We start from the raw sequence: 17,077 nt of genomic DNA, 5'->3' as shown, positions 1-17,077 counted from the left end.
AGAATGCCTTGGTTATAGCCTGTGTGTAGTAATGTGTCCAGTTGTTTATTGTAGTCTGCGGTTGGGTCTCCTGGTAATATTTTGTAAGTGGTGTGGTCACTAAGTAGTCTGAGTGATTCCTTAATGTAGTCTGATTTATTCTGAATGACAATTCCCCCCCCTTTGTCTGCTGGTTTGATGATTATGTTGCTATTGTTTTCCAGTGAGCGTAATGCCTGTGTTTCTTTCTTGGTCATGTTGTTCTGTTTGTGGCGTGGATTTGGCTTCATGTTGAGTTTGTCTAGGTCGGCAATTACTGATGTCTCAAACGTTTTTATGTGGTGGCTTTTAACGTGGGTAGGGTTGAATGTGGACTTGGGTTTCAGGCCTGTATGCAGGTACATAGGTGGTGATGCACTATTGTTTCGTACTATTGGGTTTGACATGAAATATTTTTTGAGGCAGAGTTTACGTGTGAAGGATTGTAGATCACAATATGTCTGGAACTTGTCCGGTCTATTGTGTGGTGCAAATTTCAAGCCTTTGGATAATACATCATCTTGTTCTTTAGTGAGAGTTGTGTCACTAAGGTTAAAAACCTGTGTGAGTTTTTGAGGAGATCCTATGTCTTGTTGTCTGTTGGTGTTAGTGTTTTTGGTTTTTTGGGAGTCCCCTCCTCTGCAACCTCTCCTAGTTCTATATGTCTTTTTTTGCTGATGTTCTTTGTCATGTCCTGTGGTATGGTCTGTAGGCAGGCTATGCGGCCTGCCTCCGTATCTAAAAAATTCTCCCCCCATGAGATAGCTGGTGTCGCGGGGGTTTGTGTGTTTTGTGCTGTCGGTAAAGTGTTGGTTTCTGTCGTATGGTTAGTCTGTTCTGTGTGGTATTGTCTTTGGGTGGTGACCCACCCCTGGTCAAAAGAAAGTCTGGCTAAGTTATCGTAGTCGATATCGTCATCAATTTCATGCACTGAAAAGGATGTTTGATTGGTTGTGTCTAGAGTGTTGTTATGTTCTGACTCGTCGATTGTGATATTCACTGCTTGTGTGTCAGCTGTCTCATGGAGTTTTGACATATATTGTTGATAGGTGAGTCCTGTGTTCTTGTATAGTATGGATTTGTGGTTATTATGTGAATGCTGTAGTAATGTTTTACGTGGACCATGTGTGAGTCTAGTGTATTGTTTTTGTTTGGTCGTCTGTTTAGGAGATTTTGGAAGTTTGGGTCTCGTGTCACGGCGGACTTTGTTTATTTTGATGCTAATGATGTCATTTTCTGTTTTGGTCAGTCTTTGTGTGGAGATGGTCTCTATATTGTCATACCCAGGTTCTTTGGTGAACGGTTTTACAAGAGCATATGTGTCGTCGATTTGTATAGACAGGTCTTGTAAATGGGAGTCATTTTTCTGTACAAGTAATTTAATAAGGTCTGTTGAACAGTTGTGTAGTACTGTGTCCCACTTCTGTTTGAAGTCTAAATCTTCTAAATAGTGTGTAGACTGTTTTTTGATTCTAAGTCCTTTGGGGATTATGTTATGCTCGAGATACCACCTGAGAAAGTGGTTATCCCACCAAGTCTGAGTCTCTTTCTTAATAAGTTTTTCCAAGTGTCTGTAGTTACTGAAAAATTGTGATGGAGGTAGTGTCTGATTAATGCTGGTGATGTTCTGACCCTCTGCCTCCGCCCTCTGCAACCTATTATTCCTTATGTCCAATAAACCCATATGTATAAAGTACCAAGCTGCTAACCAGGTGGACCAGATAAGCAATATTTGTACAGGGGTGGGTATAGCGCTCAAGTACCAATGTACGAAGGGGCTGCAGACCCAGAGTGGTCCAAACTCTAGATACGGAATATGCAAACAATAAAGGGGTGCTGCGCTCACCTTCTGAGGTGCCCACACAGCCGATGCTGACTGGGAGCACTTCTACGTGTAGTATGGACTGCAAGGAGGACAAGATAGGTGGGTAAATAATATATTTATTATTAATAAAAAACTGGTGGGTAGGAAGATGGGGGATGGGGTGACAGGCCGGGTAGCTTCCACTTGTGAGGAGTGGTGTCCGCTGTCGGCCTGGTGAAGGGCAGGGGGGCGGGGGGGCGCAGGTAAGATCAGTCTCTGGCTGCGGTGGGTGGAATGACAAATTATAAAAATGAAGAAAAACGAAAGGAAAAAACAGTCCCGGTACTGTCCACAGTAAGATGGTATGGAGATGTCACTGGAGGCTGGCGTCCCAGCAGCTCACAGTGGTGCATACAACATACCTTAATGCTGCCGCAGTGCGGGAGTGTTCAGATGCTTGTGGCCGTAGATGTTCCGGGCGTCCTGCTGGATGTGAGAGGGACACCGACGGTTGATCCACGCTGCTGTGCTGTGTGCGCCGGCGGGTGCCAGAAAGTGCAGGCTGATGTGATGTTCCACGGCGCACAGGAGCAGCGTGCGCTCTACTCGCTGAGGAGGAGACTTAGGGTGTGTAGACTTGAGATGTGGGTGGATATGTTACCAACGCGTTTCAGCCGGGGTTCGGCCTTTTTCAAGGTAATTGGTCTGTGAAACTGAGTGAAATATAAAGGGTGGTAAGCTCCTCCCCTCTCCTGTGATAGGTCGAGGGGTGTTACAGCCTTCTGTGTTCATAGAATGTGTCAGAGATGCTGATGTCGACTTCTCAGTTGAAAACCTTGCTGATGTCGACTATTCAGCCGGCTGGTCAATGTTAATGGTAAAAATTGGGTACATGTACAGAATTAAAAGTTGAATCATAGAGTTGAAAAGGAGAAAATATAAAAAATAAATATAAAAAATGTTACTGATTGATTAGAACTGAATGGAGGAGAAGGGGGTGTCAAATGCATGCCAACTTGTAGCCAGTACTGGAGGATATGCATGATTGAGTGTGGTGTCGACATAAAGTGGTGGTGTCGACTAATTTACAGGTGTGTGAATCAAGGCACGTTTTCCATGGTAGGTGTTACGTTGAGTAAGGCCAGGTTATCTAATGCGTACAAAGTCAGGCTGTGGGTTTGCATAAAGGGGTGTCGTACAGAGATCAAAGATGCCCATTATGGAAGTCTATATTCAGACCCCCAGGGTGTAGGGTATTTAGAGTAAAAATCCAAAAGAGTTCTCTTCTGTTGAGAACCTCAGTGTGATCACCTCCTCTCCAATTCTGAATGGGGGATTCAATGACTGAAAAAGTGAGACCTGTGGGATTGGAACTATGAACTAGCTTGAAATGCATTGATACACTGTGTTTCTCATAACCTATTTTTATATTCCGTATATGTTCATAGATTCTTATTATTATTTACCCACCTATCTTGTCCTCCTTGCAGTCCATACTACACGTAGAAGTGCTCCCAGTCAGCATCGGCTGTGTGGGCACCTCAGAAGGTGAGCGCAGCACCCCTTTATTGTTTGCATATTCCGTATCTAGAGTTTGGACCACTCTGGGTCTGCAGCCCCTTCGTACATTGGTACTTGAGCGCTATACCCACCCCTGTACAAATATTGCTTATCTGGTCCACCTGGTTAGCAGCTTGGTACTTTATACATATGGGTTTATTGGACATAAGGAATAATAGGTTGCAGAGGGCGGAGGCAGAGGGTCAGAACATCACCAGCATTAATCAGACACTACCTCCATCACAATTTTTCAGTAACTACAGACACTTGGAAAAACTTATTAAGAAAGAGACTCAGACTTGGTGGGATAACCACTTTCTCAGGTGGTATCTCGAGCATAACATAATCCCCAAAGGACTTAGAATCAAAAAACAGTCTACACACTATTTAGAAGATTTAGACTTCAAACAGAAGTGGGACACAGTACTACACAACTGTTCAACAGACCTTATTAAATTACTTGTACAGAAAAATGACTCCCATTTACAAGACCTGTCTATACAAATCGACGACACATATGCTCTTGTAAAACCGTTCACCAAAGAACCTGGGTATGACAATATAGAGACCATCTCCACACAAAGACTGACCAAAACAGAAAATGACATCATTAGCATCAAAATAAACAAAGTCCGCCGTGACACGAGACCCAAACTTCCAAAATCTCCTAAACAGACGACCAAACAAAAACAATACACTAGACTCACACATGGTCCACGTAAAACATTACTACAGCATTCACATAATAACCACAAATCCATACTATACAAGAACACAGGACTCACCTATCAACAATATATGTCAAAACTCCATGAGACAGCTGACACACAAGCAGTGAATATCACAATCGACGAGTCAGAACATAACAACACTCTAGACACAACCAATCAAACATCCTTTTCAGTGCATGAAATTGATGACGATATCGACTACGATAACTTAGCCAGACTTTCTTTTGACCAGGGGTGGGTCACCACCCAAAGACAATACCACACAGAACAGACTAACCATACGACAGAAACCAACACTTTACCGACAGCACAAAACACACAAACCCCCGCGACACCAGCTATCTCATGGGGGGAGAATTTTTTAGATACGGAGGCAGGCCGCATAGCCTGCCTACAGACCATACCACAGGACATGACAAAGAACATCAGCAAAAAAAGACATATAGAACTAGGAGAGGTTGCAGAGGAGGGGACTCCCAAAAAACCAAAAACACTAACACCAACAGACAACAAGACATAGGATCTCCTCAAAAACTCACACAGGTTTTTAACCTTAGTGACACAACTCTCACTAAAGAACAAGATGATGTATTATCCAAAGGCTTGAAATTTGCACCACACAATAGACCGGACAAGTTCCAGACATATTGTGATCTACAATCCTTCACACGTAAACTCTGCCTCAAAAAATATTTCATGTCAAACCCAATAGTACGAAACAATAGTGCATCACCACCTATGTACCTGCATACAGGCCTGAAACCCAAGTCCACATTCAACCCTACCCACGTTAAAAGCCACCACATAAAAACGTTTGAGACATCAGTAATTGCCGACCTAGACAAACTCAACATGAAGCCAAATCCACGCCACAAACAGAACAACATGACCAAGAAAGAAACACAGGCATTACGCTCACTGGAAAACAATAGCAACATAATCATCAAACCAGCAGACAAAGGGGGGGGAATTGTCATTCAGAATAAATCAGACTACATTAAGGAATCACTCAGACTACTTAGTGACCACACCACTTACAAAATATTACCAGGAGACCCAACCGCAGACTACAATAAACAACTGGACACATTACTACACACAGGCTATAACCAAGGCATTCTGGACAAATCTGAATACACCTTCCTCAAACAGCAACACCCAGTCATACCGGTCTTTTATTACCTCCCAAAAATCCATAAAAACTTACAGAATCCTCCAGGCAGACCCATCATATCAGGCATCAACTCCATCTCATCCAATCTTGCACAATATACTGACACCTTCTTACAACACTTAGTCAAAGATTTACCTTCCTACATCAGAGACACCACAGATATCATAAACACCCTACAAACAATAGACTGGCAGGAAGACTATTGGATCGCAACAAGCGATGTCACATCTCTTTACACAGTAATTGATCACAACCTAGGTTTAGACAGTACCAGACATTTTCTTGAAAAAGCACAACAACTCAAACAAGAACAAATAGAATTCATCATAGACTCCATAGATTTTATCCTACAACACAACTACACCTGGTTTAACGACAATTTTTATTTACAGACCACCGGGACCGCCATGGGATCGAAGGTGGCGCCCAGCTACGCTAACCTGTTCATGGGCAAATGGGAGGAGGATTACATCTGGGGTGAGCGTAGCTGGTCGCCTAATTTGATCCTATGGCGGCGTTACATTGACGACTGTATTTTTATTTGGAAGGGCTCCCACGATTCACTTGCACTTTTTATGGACTATTTAAATAACAATGACAGAAATTTACAGTTCACCACTCACGTTAGTCAATTATCAGTACAATTCTTAGACCTTGAGGTATTCATTGAGGACAATACCATACAGACGAAAACATTTAGAAAGGACGTTGACGTGAACAGTTATATTCTGTATACCAGTGGTCATTACAAACCCTGGTTGGACGGGGTACCTAAAGGACAATTTCGCCGTTTAAAACGCAATTGCTCCAAGACACAAGACTTTGAGATACAAGCAGGGGACATGAAAAAACAATTTTTAGCAAAACAATACGACGAGGATCTGGTTAACAATGCATACCATGAAATAGCCACACTGGACAGAGACAAAACACTCACTAAAACTAATACTGACAGCAAACTAGGTCCACAAACTGTATCATTTATCACACAGTTCAATCAGTCTTCACAACAACTCCGACAGATACTCCAAAAACACTGGCACTTACTCAAACAGGATCATGAACTACAGCAACACATTTCAGACAAACCAACACTGATTTTCAAAAAAGCACCAGACTTAAAACAACGACTTGTAAAAAATCACATCAAACCCAAACAGACCGTACAGACCAGACTCACCGACACTAAGGGCTTCTTCCACTGTGGAAGATGTGCAGGGTGCAAGAACCTCACCACAAAAACCACAAAATGCCATAGCACCTGGACATCAATGACAATTAACAACACATTTCATTTCAAACAGCACATTTCTTGTGAGTCCAAGGGGGTAATCTACCTTTTAAGATGCCCCTGCGGATTAGAATATGTGGGCAGGACAATCAGGACATTTAAAGCAAGAATCTATGAACATATACGGAATATAAAAATAGGTTATGAGAAACACAGTGTATCAATGCATTTCAAGCTAGTTCATAGTTCCAATCCCACAGGTCTCACTTTTTCAGTCATTGAATCCCCCATTCAGAATTGGAGAGGAGGTGATCACACTGAGGTTCTCAACAGAAGAGAACTCTTTTGGATTTTTACTCTAAATACCCTACACCCTGGGGGTCTGAATATAGACTTCCATAATGGGCATCTTTGATCTCTGTACGACACCCCTTTATGCAAACCCACAGCCTGACTTTGTACGCATTAGATAACCTGGCCTTACTCAACGTAACACCTACCATGGAAAACGTGCCTTGATTCACACACCTGTAAATTAGTCGACACCACCACTTTATGTCGACACCACACTCAATCATGCATATCCTCCAGTACTGGCTACAAGTTGGCATGCATTTGACACCCCCTTCTCCTCCATTCAGTTCTAATCAATCAGTAACATTTTTTATATTTATTTTTTATATTTTCTCCTTTTCAACTCTATGATTCAACTTTTAATTCTGTACATGTACCCAATTTTTACCATTAACATTGACCAGCCGGCTGAATAGTCGACATCAGCAAGGTTTTCAACTGAGAAGTCGACATCAGCATCTCTGACACATTCTATGAACACAGAAGGCTGTAACACCCCTCGACCTATCACAGGAGAGGGGAGGAGCTTACCACCCTTTATATTTCACTCAGTTTCACAGACCAATTACCTTGAAAAAGGCCGAACCCCGGCTGAAACGCGTTGGTAACATATCCACCCACATCTCAAGTCTACACACCCTAAGTCTCCTCCTCAGCGAGTAGAGCGCACGCTGCTCCTGTGCGCCGTGGAACATCACATCAGCCTGCACTTTCTGGCACCCGCCGGCGCACACAGCACAGCAGCGTGGATCAACCGTCGGTGTCCCTCTCACATCCAGCAGGACGCCCGGAACATCTACGGCCACAAGCATCTGAACACTCCCGCACTGCGGCAGCATTAAGGTATGTTGTATGCACCACTGTGAGCTGCTGGGACGCCAGCCTCCAGTGACATCTCCATACCATCTTACTGTGGACAGTACCGGGACTGTTTTTTCCTTTCGTTTTTCTTCATTTTTATAATTTGTCATTCCACCCACCGCAGCCAGAGACTGATCTTACCTGCGCCCCCCCGCCCCCCTGCCCTTCACCAGGCCGACAGCGGACACCACTCCTCACAAGTGGAAGCTACCCGGCCTGTCACCCCATCCCCCATCTTCCTACCCACCAGTTTTTTATTAATAATAAATATATTATTTACCCACCTATCTTGTCCTCCTTGCAGTCCATACTACACGTAGAAGTGCTCCCAGTCAGCATCGGCTGTGTGGGCACCTCAGAAGGTGAGCGCAGCACCCCTTTATTGTTTGCAGCTTTAATATATGCCAGTGTTTCCTCAGTAATTTATTTATATCATTATCATTATACTGGGTGGCGAATGGACAGAATATCCTTTCACTTTCTCTATTTTTCTGTTTATACGTGAGACGTTCTCCTCTATTTTTATTTCTTGCTGTTAAGTTAGCTTCCTGAATTATTTCAAGGGTATACCCTTTTTCACCAAACCTTTCTACATATTTTTCAGCTTGTTCATCGTATTTGTCAAGATTGGTACAATTTCTCTGCAGTCTGGTGAACTGAGAGAAAGGTATATTGCATTTCCATCTAGATAAATGACAGCTAAAGAAGTCAAGATAGCTGTTGCTAACCACTTTTTTGAAATGTGTATAGGTCTTTGTTCTACCATTGTTGGAATAATTTTCTGTGCTTATAACAAGATCTAAAAATTTGATGTGTGACTCACTGATCCTGTGGGTGAAGCTGAGACTGTACTCATTGATGTTAATATTACTCATGAAGTTTTCAAACTCCATAACGCTTCCATCCCACACGATCAGGATGTCATTGATGTATCGTTTAAATAATTTGATTTTATTTTTAAAGGGCCCTTGCAGTACACCTTTCTCCCAGTGGTTCATATATAGATTGGCAGATACTGCCCATAGCAGTCCCACACTGCTGAACAAAAAAATTCTTCCAAAAAGCAAAAATAATTAAACTTTAGTACAAATTCCAAACGGTTACATATAAAATCTACCTTAGATCCCTCTATCTCTGGATCCTTTAATAGTTTTTCTCAAATAACCGCTATTCCCCTATCATGGGGTATCGTGGTATACAGTGCCTGCACATCAACAGTGCACCACAGTGTTGGTGAAAGAGAATATGGGGGAGGGGGTGTCCCTAGTATCCGAGGTGGGCTGAGCGGCGCTAATGGTAGGCGGGGGAGGCGCCTGCGCATAACAGCTCAGTGGTGGGGCAAGGGCTCAGGAGGCTGAAGGCAGCTTCTCCCGGCACAGGCCGGAGACTGAAGTTCCTCAGGGGACAGAAACACAAGCGCCGGCACAGCGTCCACGTCATGATGGACACACGAGCCACTAGAACGGAACTGGACTGAACCAAGTGGGAGAGGGGAGGAATATTGGTGCAGCTGTCGGACTCCCTTTAGGTGTCCCTCATATACGGCCGGACTCCTCTAACCCTCGGGGCCCAGGAACAGGTGTCCCCCTTGACCCCCCATAAATGGGTTTCTACACTTGTTTGAATGAAGTTTATATAGACTGTAGCTTTGTTATAGGCACATCCAAAAGCTTTCAACTGTGCATTTATATGAAAGTGCTGATTTTATGCCATTTACCTGTAATATTGTAGTACTCATAAGCTTTCTTCACTGTCCTATTGATATAATAAGACAATTTGAAAGTCAGAGTTCTGGCTTCTGTATCGGTCATTTAAAAATAGTTAATTTTAGTGTTTCATTATGAGATGACTATTAAAACTGTATCTCAATACTGCAAACACTTTAATATCCCTTCTTGCAAATGACAGGGATTGAAGTAAAAGGAGTTGGATTCTGTTATCTGTTTATTTTTTCTCTTGCATCCAGGGACAGATGAACAATGGTGCCGATAGCGCTACAGTTCCTGACCTCTACCTTATTTTTCCTTTATTTATTAGTTAATAGCCTGTCAAAATGATGGCTTCTGCAATGTACTTTCACACTTTCACTTTGAGCTGGGAAAGTTTTTTACTTTGAGCTGTGCCAGTTTTTAGATAAAAGTCTCCACCCCACTTCACAGCTCCCTCTCTCCATATTCAGCAAGTATATAGCGTGAAGAAGACAAAGGCATTCAGAGGACTTTCAATCATATGAACAGTGTATTCAAAATAGTGACCAGCGTTTTGGGGTGCTTACACCCCTTTGTCAAGGTACAGTGCTTATTGAGTGTCTTACCTTAAATAGGGTGAAAGGCATTCGGTCCCTCTGCCCTTTCGCGTGCGTTCAGCCCGCTCCGGGGTGCCGCTGTCTGGTGCCGGAAGAGGCTTGTTCGGAAGTCATCCTGCTTCCTCTGACTTTGGAACGCAGCGTGAATCGCAAGCTGCGTGGTTGCCATGGTGGTTGTAGAGACAGCAACCCTGAGCGGGACTGGACACCTAGAATGACAGAATGGGGAAAGGATTGGTACTCTTTACCTAGCACGGCGCTCATCGCGGGCATTGAATGCACTAAAAAATCGGGTGCGACGCGACCGACGCGATGCCCGCGATTTCCCATAGGGACCAATGTTAAATTTCTCAATTGACCCGATTTTTCTGTTCAATACCTCAATTGACACGATTTTTCCATAGGAATCAATGTTAAATGGTCCACAGAGGCCAAATAGCCACCCTGAAGTGTGAAATGGCCCCCACAATTGTTAACGCCACCCCACGATCAACGTGAACCCGAAGCGTGGCGAGCGCAGCGAGCCCACGAGGGGCGGCGGTACGCGTCCTATGACCTTTTCATACCCCCACTATCCACGTCGGCGTGGAGTTGAGAATAGAATAGTGTGGCGAGCGGACGAGGATACCTGTGAAGCCCGCGAAGGGACGCGTTTACCTGTGAAGGTATCCGCGTCCCCTCGCGGGGATCGCCGCGCTTCGGGCTCGTTGGCTCGCTGCGCTCGCCACACTATTCTATTCTCAACTCCACGCCGACGTGGATAGTGGGGGTATGAAAAGGTCGTAGGACGCGTACCGCCGCCCCTCGCGGGCTCGCTGCGCTCGCCACGCTTCGGGTTGACGTTGATCGTGGGGTGGCGTTAACAATTGTGGGGGCCATTTCACACTTCAGGGTGGCTATTTGGCCTCTGTGGGCCATTTAACATTGTTTCCTATGGAAAAATCGTGTCAATTGAGGCATAGAACAGTAAAATCGGGTCAATTGAGAAATTTAACATTGTTCCCTATGGGAAATCGCGGGCATCGCGTCGGTCGCGTCGCACCCGATTTTTAGTGCATTCAATGGACGCGATGCCCGCGATTTTTTTACCTGCGATGCCCACGATCAAAATCTTGGGCGCCGTGCTAGCTAAAGAGTACCAAAGGATTACCTTCAGTGCACAAAATAAATATACATAAATGGTGACATTGTTATAATTGCAGTGAAAAATGTGTAAAAAAATGTGGTTAGATTGCGGTTAGGCAGTATAACTCCAGAGATTGTGACGAAAATAAAAAATCTAGATGTTGAGGTAGTGCATACTAGATAAAAAGTATTTTTTTAAAAATGCAGAGATTTTCTGTCATCCTCGTAGGGATGGCCATCGACCATCGATGATTCAAAATCATTGATGGGTCTTGGCCGATGTCGAATACTTTTGCCATCGATGGGGGAGAACCAGATGGTTTCCCTCCATCGATGGAACAGCAAAACAATGTTTTTTTTTTCAAAGTGCCGGGACACAGAGCATAGCCCCGCCCCCATGTTATGATTGGCCCACAGGCCAATCAAACACAATGGATGACCATCGATATTTAAAAATATCGATGGTCATCCATTGCATAGTTTAGCACTATCGATGGCCAGTTGCAGAATTGCCATCGATGGCAACCATCGATGGCAATGGCAACGATGGCCATTCCTACATCCTCGGGACTGTTAACACAGATTACTATGTGTACTTAACTTGTAGCTAATAAAATTATGGGGAACTTCTTTTGAATTATAGCTAATAAACTAGTGCTATTGCAGGTTATTATTTCCACAATTACAGGATGGCTTCATGTGGCAAATGCGACAGGGTATAATGCAATGCTATTTATAGAAAGACATTCAATGGTCATCTGGAGCCAAGCCTATGTATCCATTTGGCCTCCATTTTTAACAGTTTGTGATCCCTGTCCCCTCTGCGGAGCGATGGTGGGATATGGTCTATGGCCATGTGCTTTAAGTCTGAAGCAGCCCATACACGTCCCGATGCGGGCGTGCGTTGTGGGCTGCAATAGCAGGGATCACATTGCATTGCATGTGCATGCGTTGTGCATGCAATGCGATGCAATTTGATGAAACCTAAGTACAAAAAGTATGTGCAAGCACATACTTTTTGTACTGTGCGATGAGGTGCGCGGGAGCGCGCACCTCAAAGCACACATCGGCTCAGCACAGCAGCGTGTATGGGCAGCTTAATAGTTTGTGCTTCATTTCACTGAAGTGTTTGGCTACAGGTTGTTCTTGGCCTTTCTTCTTATTGTTTAAAGCTTGGCTGATGACAGACTTGTGAAGCGCCATCCTTTCTCGCATTGGCCTAATGGTCTTGCCAACGTATAACATATTACACGGACACTTGATCACGTATATAATGTATGATGACATGCAATTAAGGATGTGTTCAATTTGAAACACTCTGCCATTGATGGGATGAATAAATGCTGGACCCGTTAACATGTCCTGGCAGGTTGTACATTTAATGCACTTGTAACAACCCGACAGACGTGTTAAAAATTAAGTCGCTGTGCCTGCGTTTTCTGTTGCAAAACCAGTAATGTCATTGTGGACAATGATGTCTTTGATGCTACGGCCCTTTTTGTAGCATAACATTGGGGTTTTATTGCTAAGACTTGGCAAACTGCTGTCGGTCTTAATAATTGGCCAAAGGGCTTTAGTGGCCTTGGGCAAGATGGCACTAGCTGTGTTTAATTTGGTTACAAACGGTAAATGGTCCTCCTTGTTCTTCTGTTTGGACACTGTGGCTGGCATCAGCAAAGTCTTACGTTCTATTTTGAGAGCTTCTTCTTTTTGGGCTTGTAACAGGTTGGTGTCATAGCCTCTAGCTGCAAACTTGTCTATAATGCCATCCAGGGCTGCTGGGAGTTGGGTAGAATCACTGACATTCTGGTGGCACAGATCATCTGTGAGCGTGGCAAAGCTCTTTTCAAAGATCGGGGGTGGAAGCTGTTGTGTTGCAGCACTGTGTTCCTGTCAGTGGGTTTTACATACAGTTCAATTTGGAAGTTGCCACTCTCCAGTTTGATTAGGACATCGAGGTAATTGATTTTCTTATCTGACAAGTTGTAGGTTAATTTAATGGGAGAAGATCTTGCATTGATGCTGTCTATCAGTTCAATGGCGGTGCCCCGCCAGATCATGAAGAGATCATCTATGTATCTCATTAGTAGTAAGATATATATATTGTAGTAGTATGTATGTATATATATATATATATATGTATATATATATATATATATATATATATATATATATATATATATATATATATATATATATATTGGAAGAAATAGGCGGCACTCGAAGTCTTGCAAAAGATAAGAGGTGTATTGAAATAACCAATCAACGTTTCGGGGAGAGTTTCCCCTTCATCAAACTCTCCCCGAAACGCTGATTGGTTGTTTTAATACACCTCTTATCTTTTGCAAGACTTTGAGTGCCGCCTATGTCTTCCATTGTAGTGTTTGGCTGAGGCCCTGTGGGAGGGTACCGGAGCACATTAACCCCAACAGGGGATGCAGGAGTGCTGGAGGGGTCAGCATCTCTCTCTCTCTCTATATATCTATCTCTCTCTATATATATATATATATATATATATATATATGTGTTCTAATGAATTGTAATATTGCATGATGACACTGCTTAGACATTGTTCTTCTGATGTAAATATCTGATCCCTGCAATGATTATGACTTCAGGCAGACTCTGTTATCCTTGTAGCTCTCATAGCACAACAGTGTTTAATTGGCTTGCTGCTGGTTTTTGTCTTGTATAAATGGTCAGTTTACTAATTTGCTAATTTAATGTTCTGCAAGTGCCTTTCCAGCTGTGCAGATTTTTATCATCATTGGTATTCATACAGTTTACATATTTTTAGTGTTTCCACTTCATTGCATGAACTTACAGTACAGTAGCTATTTGTTATTATTCACGCTGTACCTACTTCTTTATGTATCTGCAGGAAGAGTGCTTCTTGAATCTGGAAGCTCCAATAGCCAGAGTATGTGGCTATGACACCCCATTTCCTCACGTCTATGAGCCCTTCTATACCCCTGATAAATGGAAATGCTTTGATGCACTGCGGAAAATGATTAAGTACTGATTAAAGCAACACATTTTTATGTAAGTATTTTACCGTTCTTTTCTGCCTAAATAAGACATTTGGTCTTCATCTTGCTTGATTCATAAATAACGAATGTCAAATACAGTTAGAAACTACTGCCCTGTATGCACTTTTAAAAGAATGGTTTATATTTTATGGCCATACAGTACTTCTATTTCCTGATACCCTGGGCTTATTTACAGGTTTAAAAGTAAAGAAAAGGGAAATAATAGTATGCTGTACAGAGTAGGAAGTGTGTGCAGAGTAAATTGATCTCCTTGGACATTTACAATTTAACACAACCTGTATGGCTCTAAATAATGCACTTCAACCACTTGGCTTGCCAATATTTTTTCAAAAAAAAAAATGCTTAGCCTAAATCAACCATACAAAAATAATTACTAAGAACATATACTTATACATAAACTTATTTTTTTTATTAAATAAAAATTGGTTAAACATTGATGTCTGAAATATCTTTCCATTGATGATTGTAGCATCACGACCCTTGAGATCCTACATTTTACCAGTGGTTGCTTCTCTTTACAGCCACTGGGGGAAAATGCAAGATAAGGGGGAATTCTATTACATTTCCCTAGCAGCTGCTAATCACTGCAGCTACTGGGTGAGCAGTGCTGCCAGGATACATGATAAGTAATGATAGGCAGCATGGCACGCACTAGGGAAGGAAACCAGGAAGCAGAGGGGCCAGGTGGTCCCACTGAGAGCAGCAGATGCTGGAAGACTTCTCTTCCAGCAGCCACACAGTGGGTGTTTCTGACTTGTCGTCGCAGCAGATGTGACCATGTCAGGGAAAGCCCAGACGGATGTGGATTCATCTTGTACTAAATATGCCAGACATGTTTACAATTGGATATGTTTATACCATACTTGCCTAACCTCCCAGATGCTGCGGGAGGCTCACAATTTTGGGGTAGTCTCTAGCTGCACTGAAAGAGTAGGTGGCTTTCCCGCATAAGGTAAAGCAGGCATTATTGTATATTACTCACCTGAAATCACAAGAGCAACAGGAAGGGGGTGGGACTATTTGGATGGATCACATCATTTAACATTACCCCCTCACTGTGCACTTGCGAGTCACAGGCGGTTCCCTATGTTTTTCTGGTGGGGACTGATATTCGGCCTCGCACCCTGAACTGCCCTGCAGTATCTCCTCTCTGTGTTTCTCCCGGAGAGGAGAAGGTAAGTATGGTTTATACTTTTGTTATGTACAATATATACTGTATAATAGACCTTCTAAAAGTTCTATGCTAATTATTAAACACATTTAAAACACAAGATTGTCTAGTGGAATTTTTTCACAATTATTTAAATGATTTAATTAAAGGATTTGTTTTACATACAACTTTTAATCTTTTTTTTTATTAATACAATTATAACAATAAGGCTAAGGGGATGGTTTTGTTCAACTGAACTCTATTTAATCATTTAAAATGTATTTTGGATTAGGAATTCATCAAGTTATCAACTTTGTGATCTCATTCTGAACGCAATAAAACTGTCACCATGCAAAAAATAAAGAATGATTGTGCTTTCTGGATTATGAATTTGGGCAGACATAAATGTCTTTTCATTTAAGTTTTTGTAATTAGAATTAGTGGTTGCATAGATTTTAAAACATATTTGTTAGCTCTAGCTTTTCTCACATTTAGCCATAGTATGAATTAAATGTATCTGGATAAGTTTTTTAGTAGGAACCCAATAATTCTATTGCATAATGGTTAATTTTTTTTTTTTTTGGCAGAACTTTACTGAAGCACAAAAGGAAGAAGTTATCCAGCATTCTTACAAGTCACTCATCTTGAACACTGTTTTTGGACAGTGTTCTGAAGTTATATTGGAATTATCAATGTAGTAAATTTCCAATATCTTGAAAAAAAAAAAAAAAAACACAAAATGAATTATCCATCCAGAAAGTTTTTGTTTTCTTTTCAATTGTACTCTGTATTTGTGGATATACATTAGAACATGCAGAATAATTTATTTAATACAATGCCGTCTTGTATAAAAAGGTTTCCCACTTAGTAAAAAGTTATTGGTTTATGAAGATTTCACAGGATAAACTTTATTAAAGACTAACTCCATACAAAACATTGTATACTACATTATTTTAAACAATGTGATAACTTTGGGAACCTACATTTTACTAGTGGCTACTTCCTTCTGCAGCGTATGGGTTGGGTAGAAGTTGATGTTTTGGTCTACAAAGAGGAGTCTGATGTTTTCTGGTGAGCACACTCATATTATTATACCAATAAACCATAACATTAAAACCACCTACCTAATATTTGTAAGTACCCATTGTGTTACCAAAACAGCTCTGACCCTTCCAGGCATGGACCACACAATACCTCTGAAGTTATATAGTTACACAGTATTTAAGGCTGAATAAAGATGTCCATCAAGTTTAACCTTTGGTTAGAGCAGGGGTAGCCAACTCCAATCATCGAGAGCTACCAACAGTTAACGTTTTTCATGTCTCCTCACAGAATCACAAGTGAAGTATGTACTTCCACCTGTGGATCTTTTAAAATGTGTTAGTCAGTAGTGAGTGCACCTGTGCACCTGCGAGGTGAGCTGGAAAACGTGGACTGTTGGTAGCTCTCGAGTATTGGAGTGGGCTACCACTGGGTTAGAGGGTATAGTCTATTTTTTATATCCCTATATATGAATTGTGTATTCTGATTTTCATTTTAGACAATTAGGGATTATTGGTTGAACCCCTGGATGTTTTTAACCAATAGTTGATTGTCCAACCAAGTTGTACTGTGGTGTCTGGCACCAAGATGTATAACTGCAGATGGCCAGTATAAACTATTTCAGCAATTTATGCTACAATAGCTCTTTTGTGGAATCGGAACATACACATCA

The 17,077-nt window shown here is 42.1% G+C and overlaps 1 protein-coding gene across 1 annotated transcript in view; it reads left to right on the top strand.

The window, feature by feature from the left end:
* The window catches only part of BCKDHB (branched chain keto acid dehydrogenase E1 subunit beta), a 179,760-nt gene extending 163,274 nt beyond the window's left edge, over positions 1-16,486 (top strand). Inside the window, exons 10-11 of the mRNA XM_083177148.1 lie at positions 14,045-14,205; positions 15,951-16,486. Coding sequence (XP_083033274.1) covers positions 14,045-14,185 — 141 coding nt within the window. The 3' untranslated portion in view covers positions 14,186-14,205; positions 15,951-16,486. The remainder of the gene's footprint in view (positions 1-14,044; positions 14,206-15,950) is intronic.
* Positions 16,487-17,077: the final 591 nt, after the last annotated feature.

This window comes from Crinia signifera, chromosome 3 (assembly GCF_055691185.1).
Source record: "Crinia signifera chromosome 3, ASM5569118v1, whole genome shotgun sequence".
In the NCBI taxonomy this organism is placed as follows: domain Eukaryota; kingdom Metazoa; phylum Chordata; class Amphibia; order Anura; family Myobatrachidae; genus Crinia; species Crinia signifera.
The sequence above is the reverse complement of the archived record's forward strand: the minus strand, read 5'-3'. Positions and strand labels throughout refer to the sequence as shown.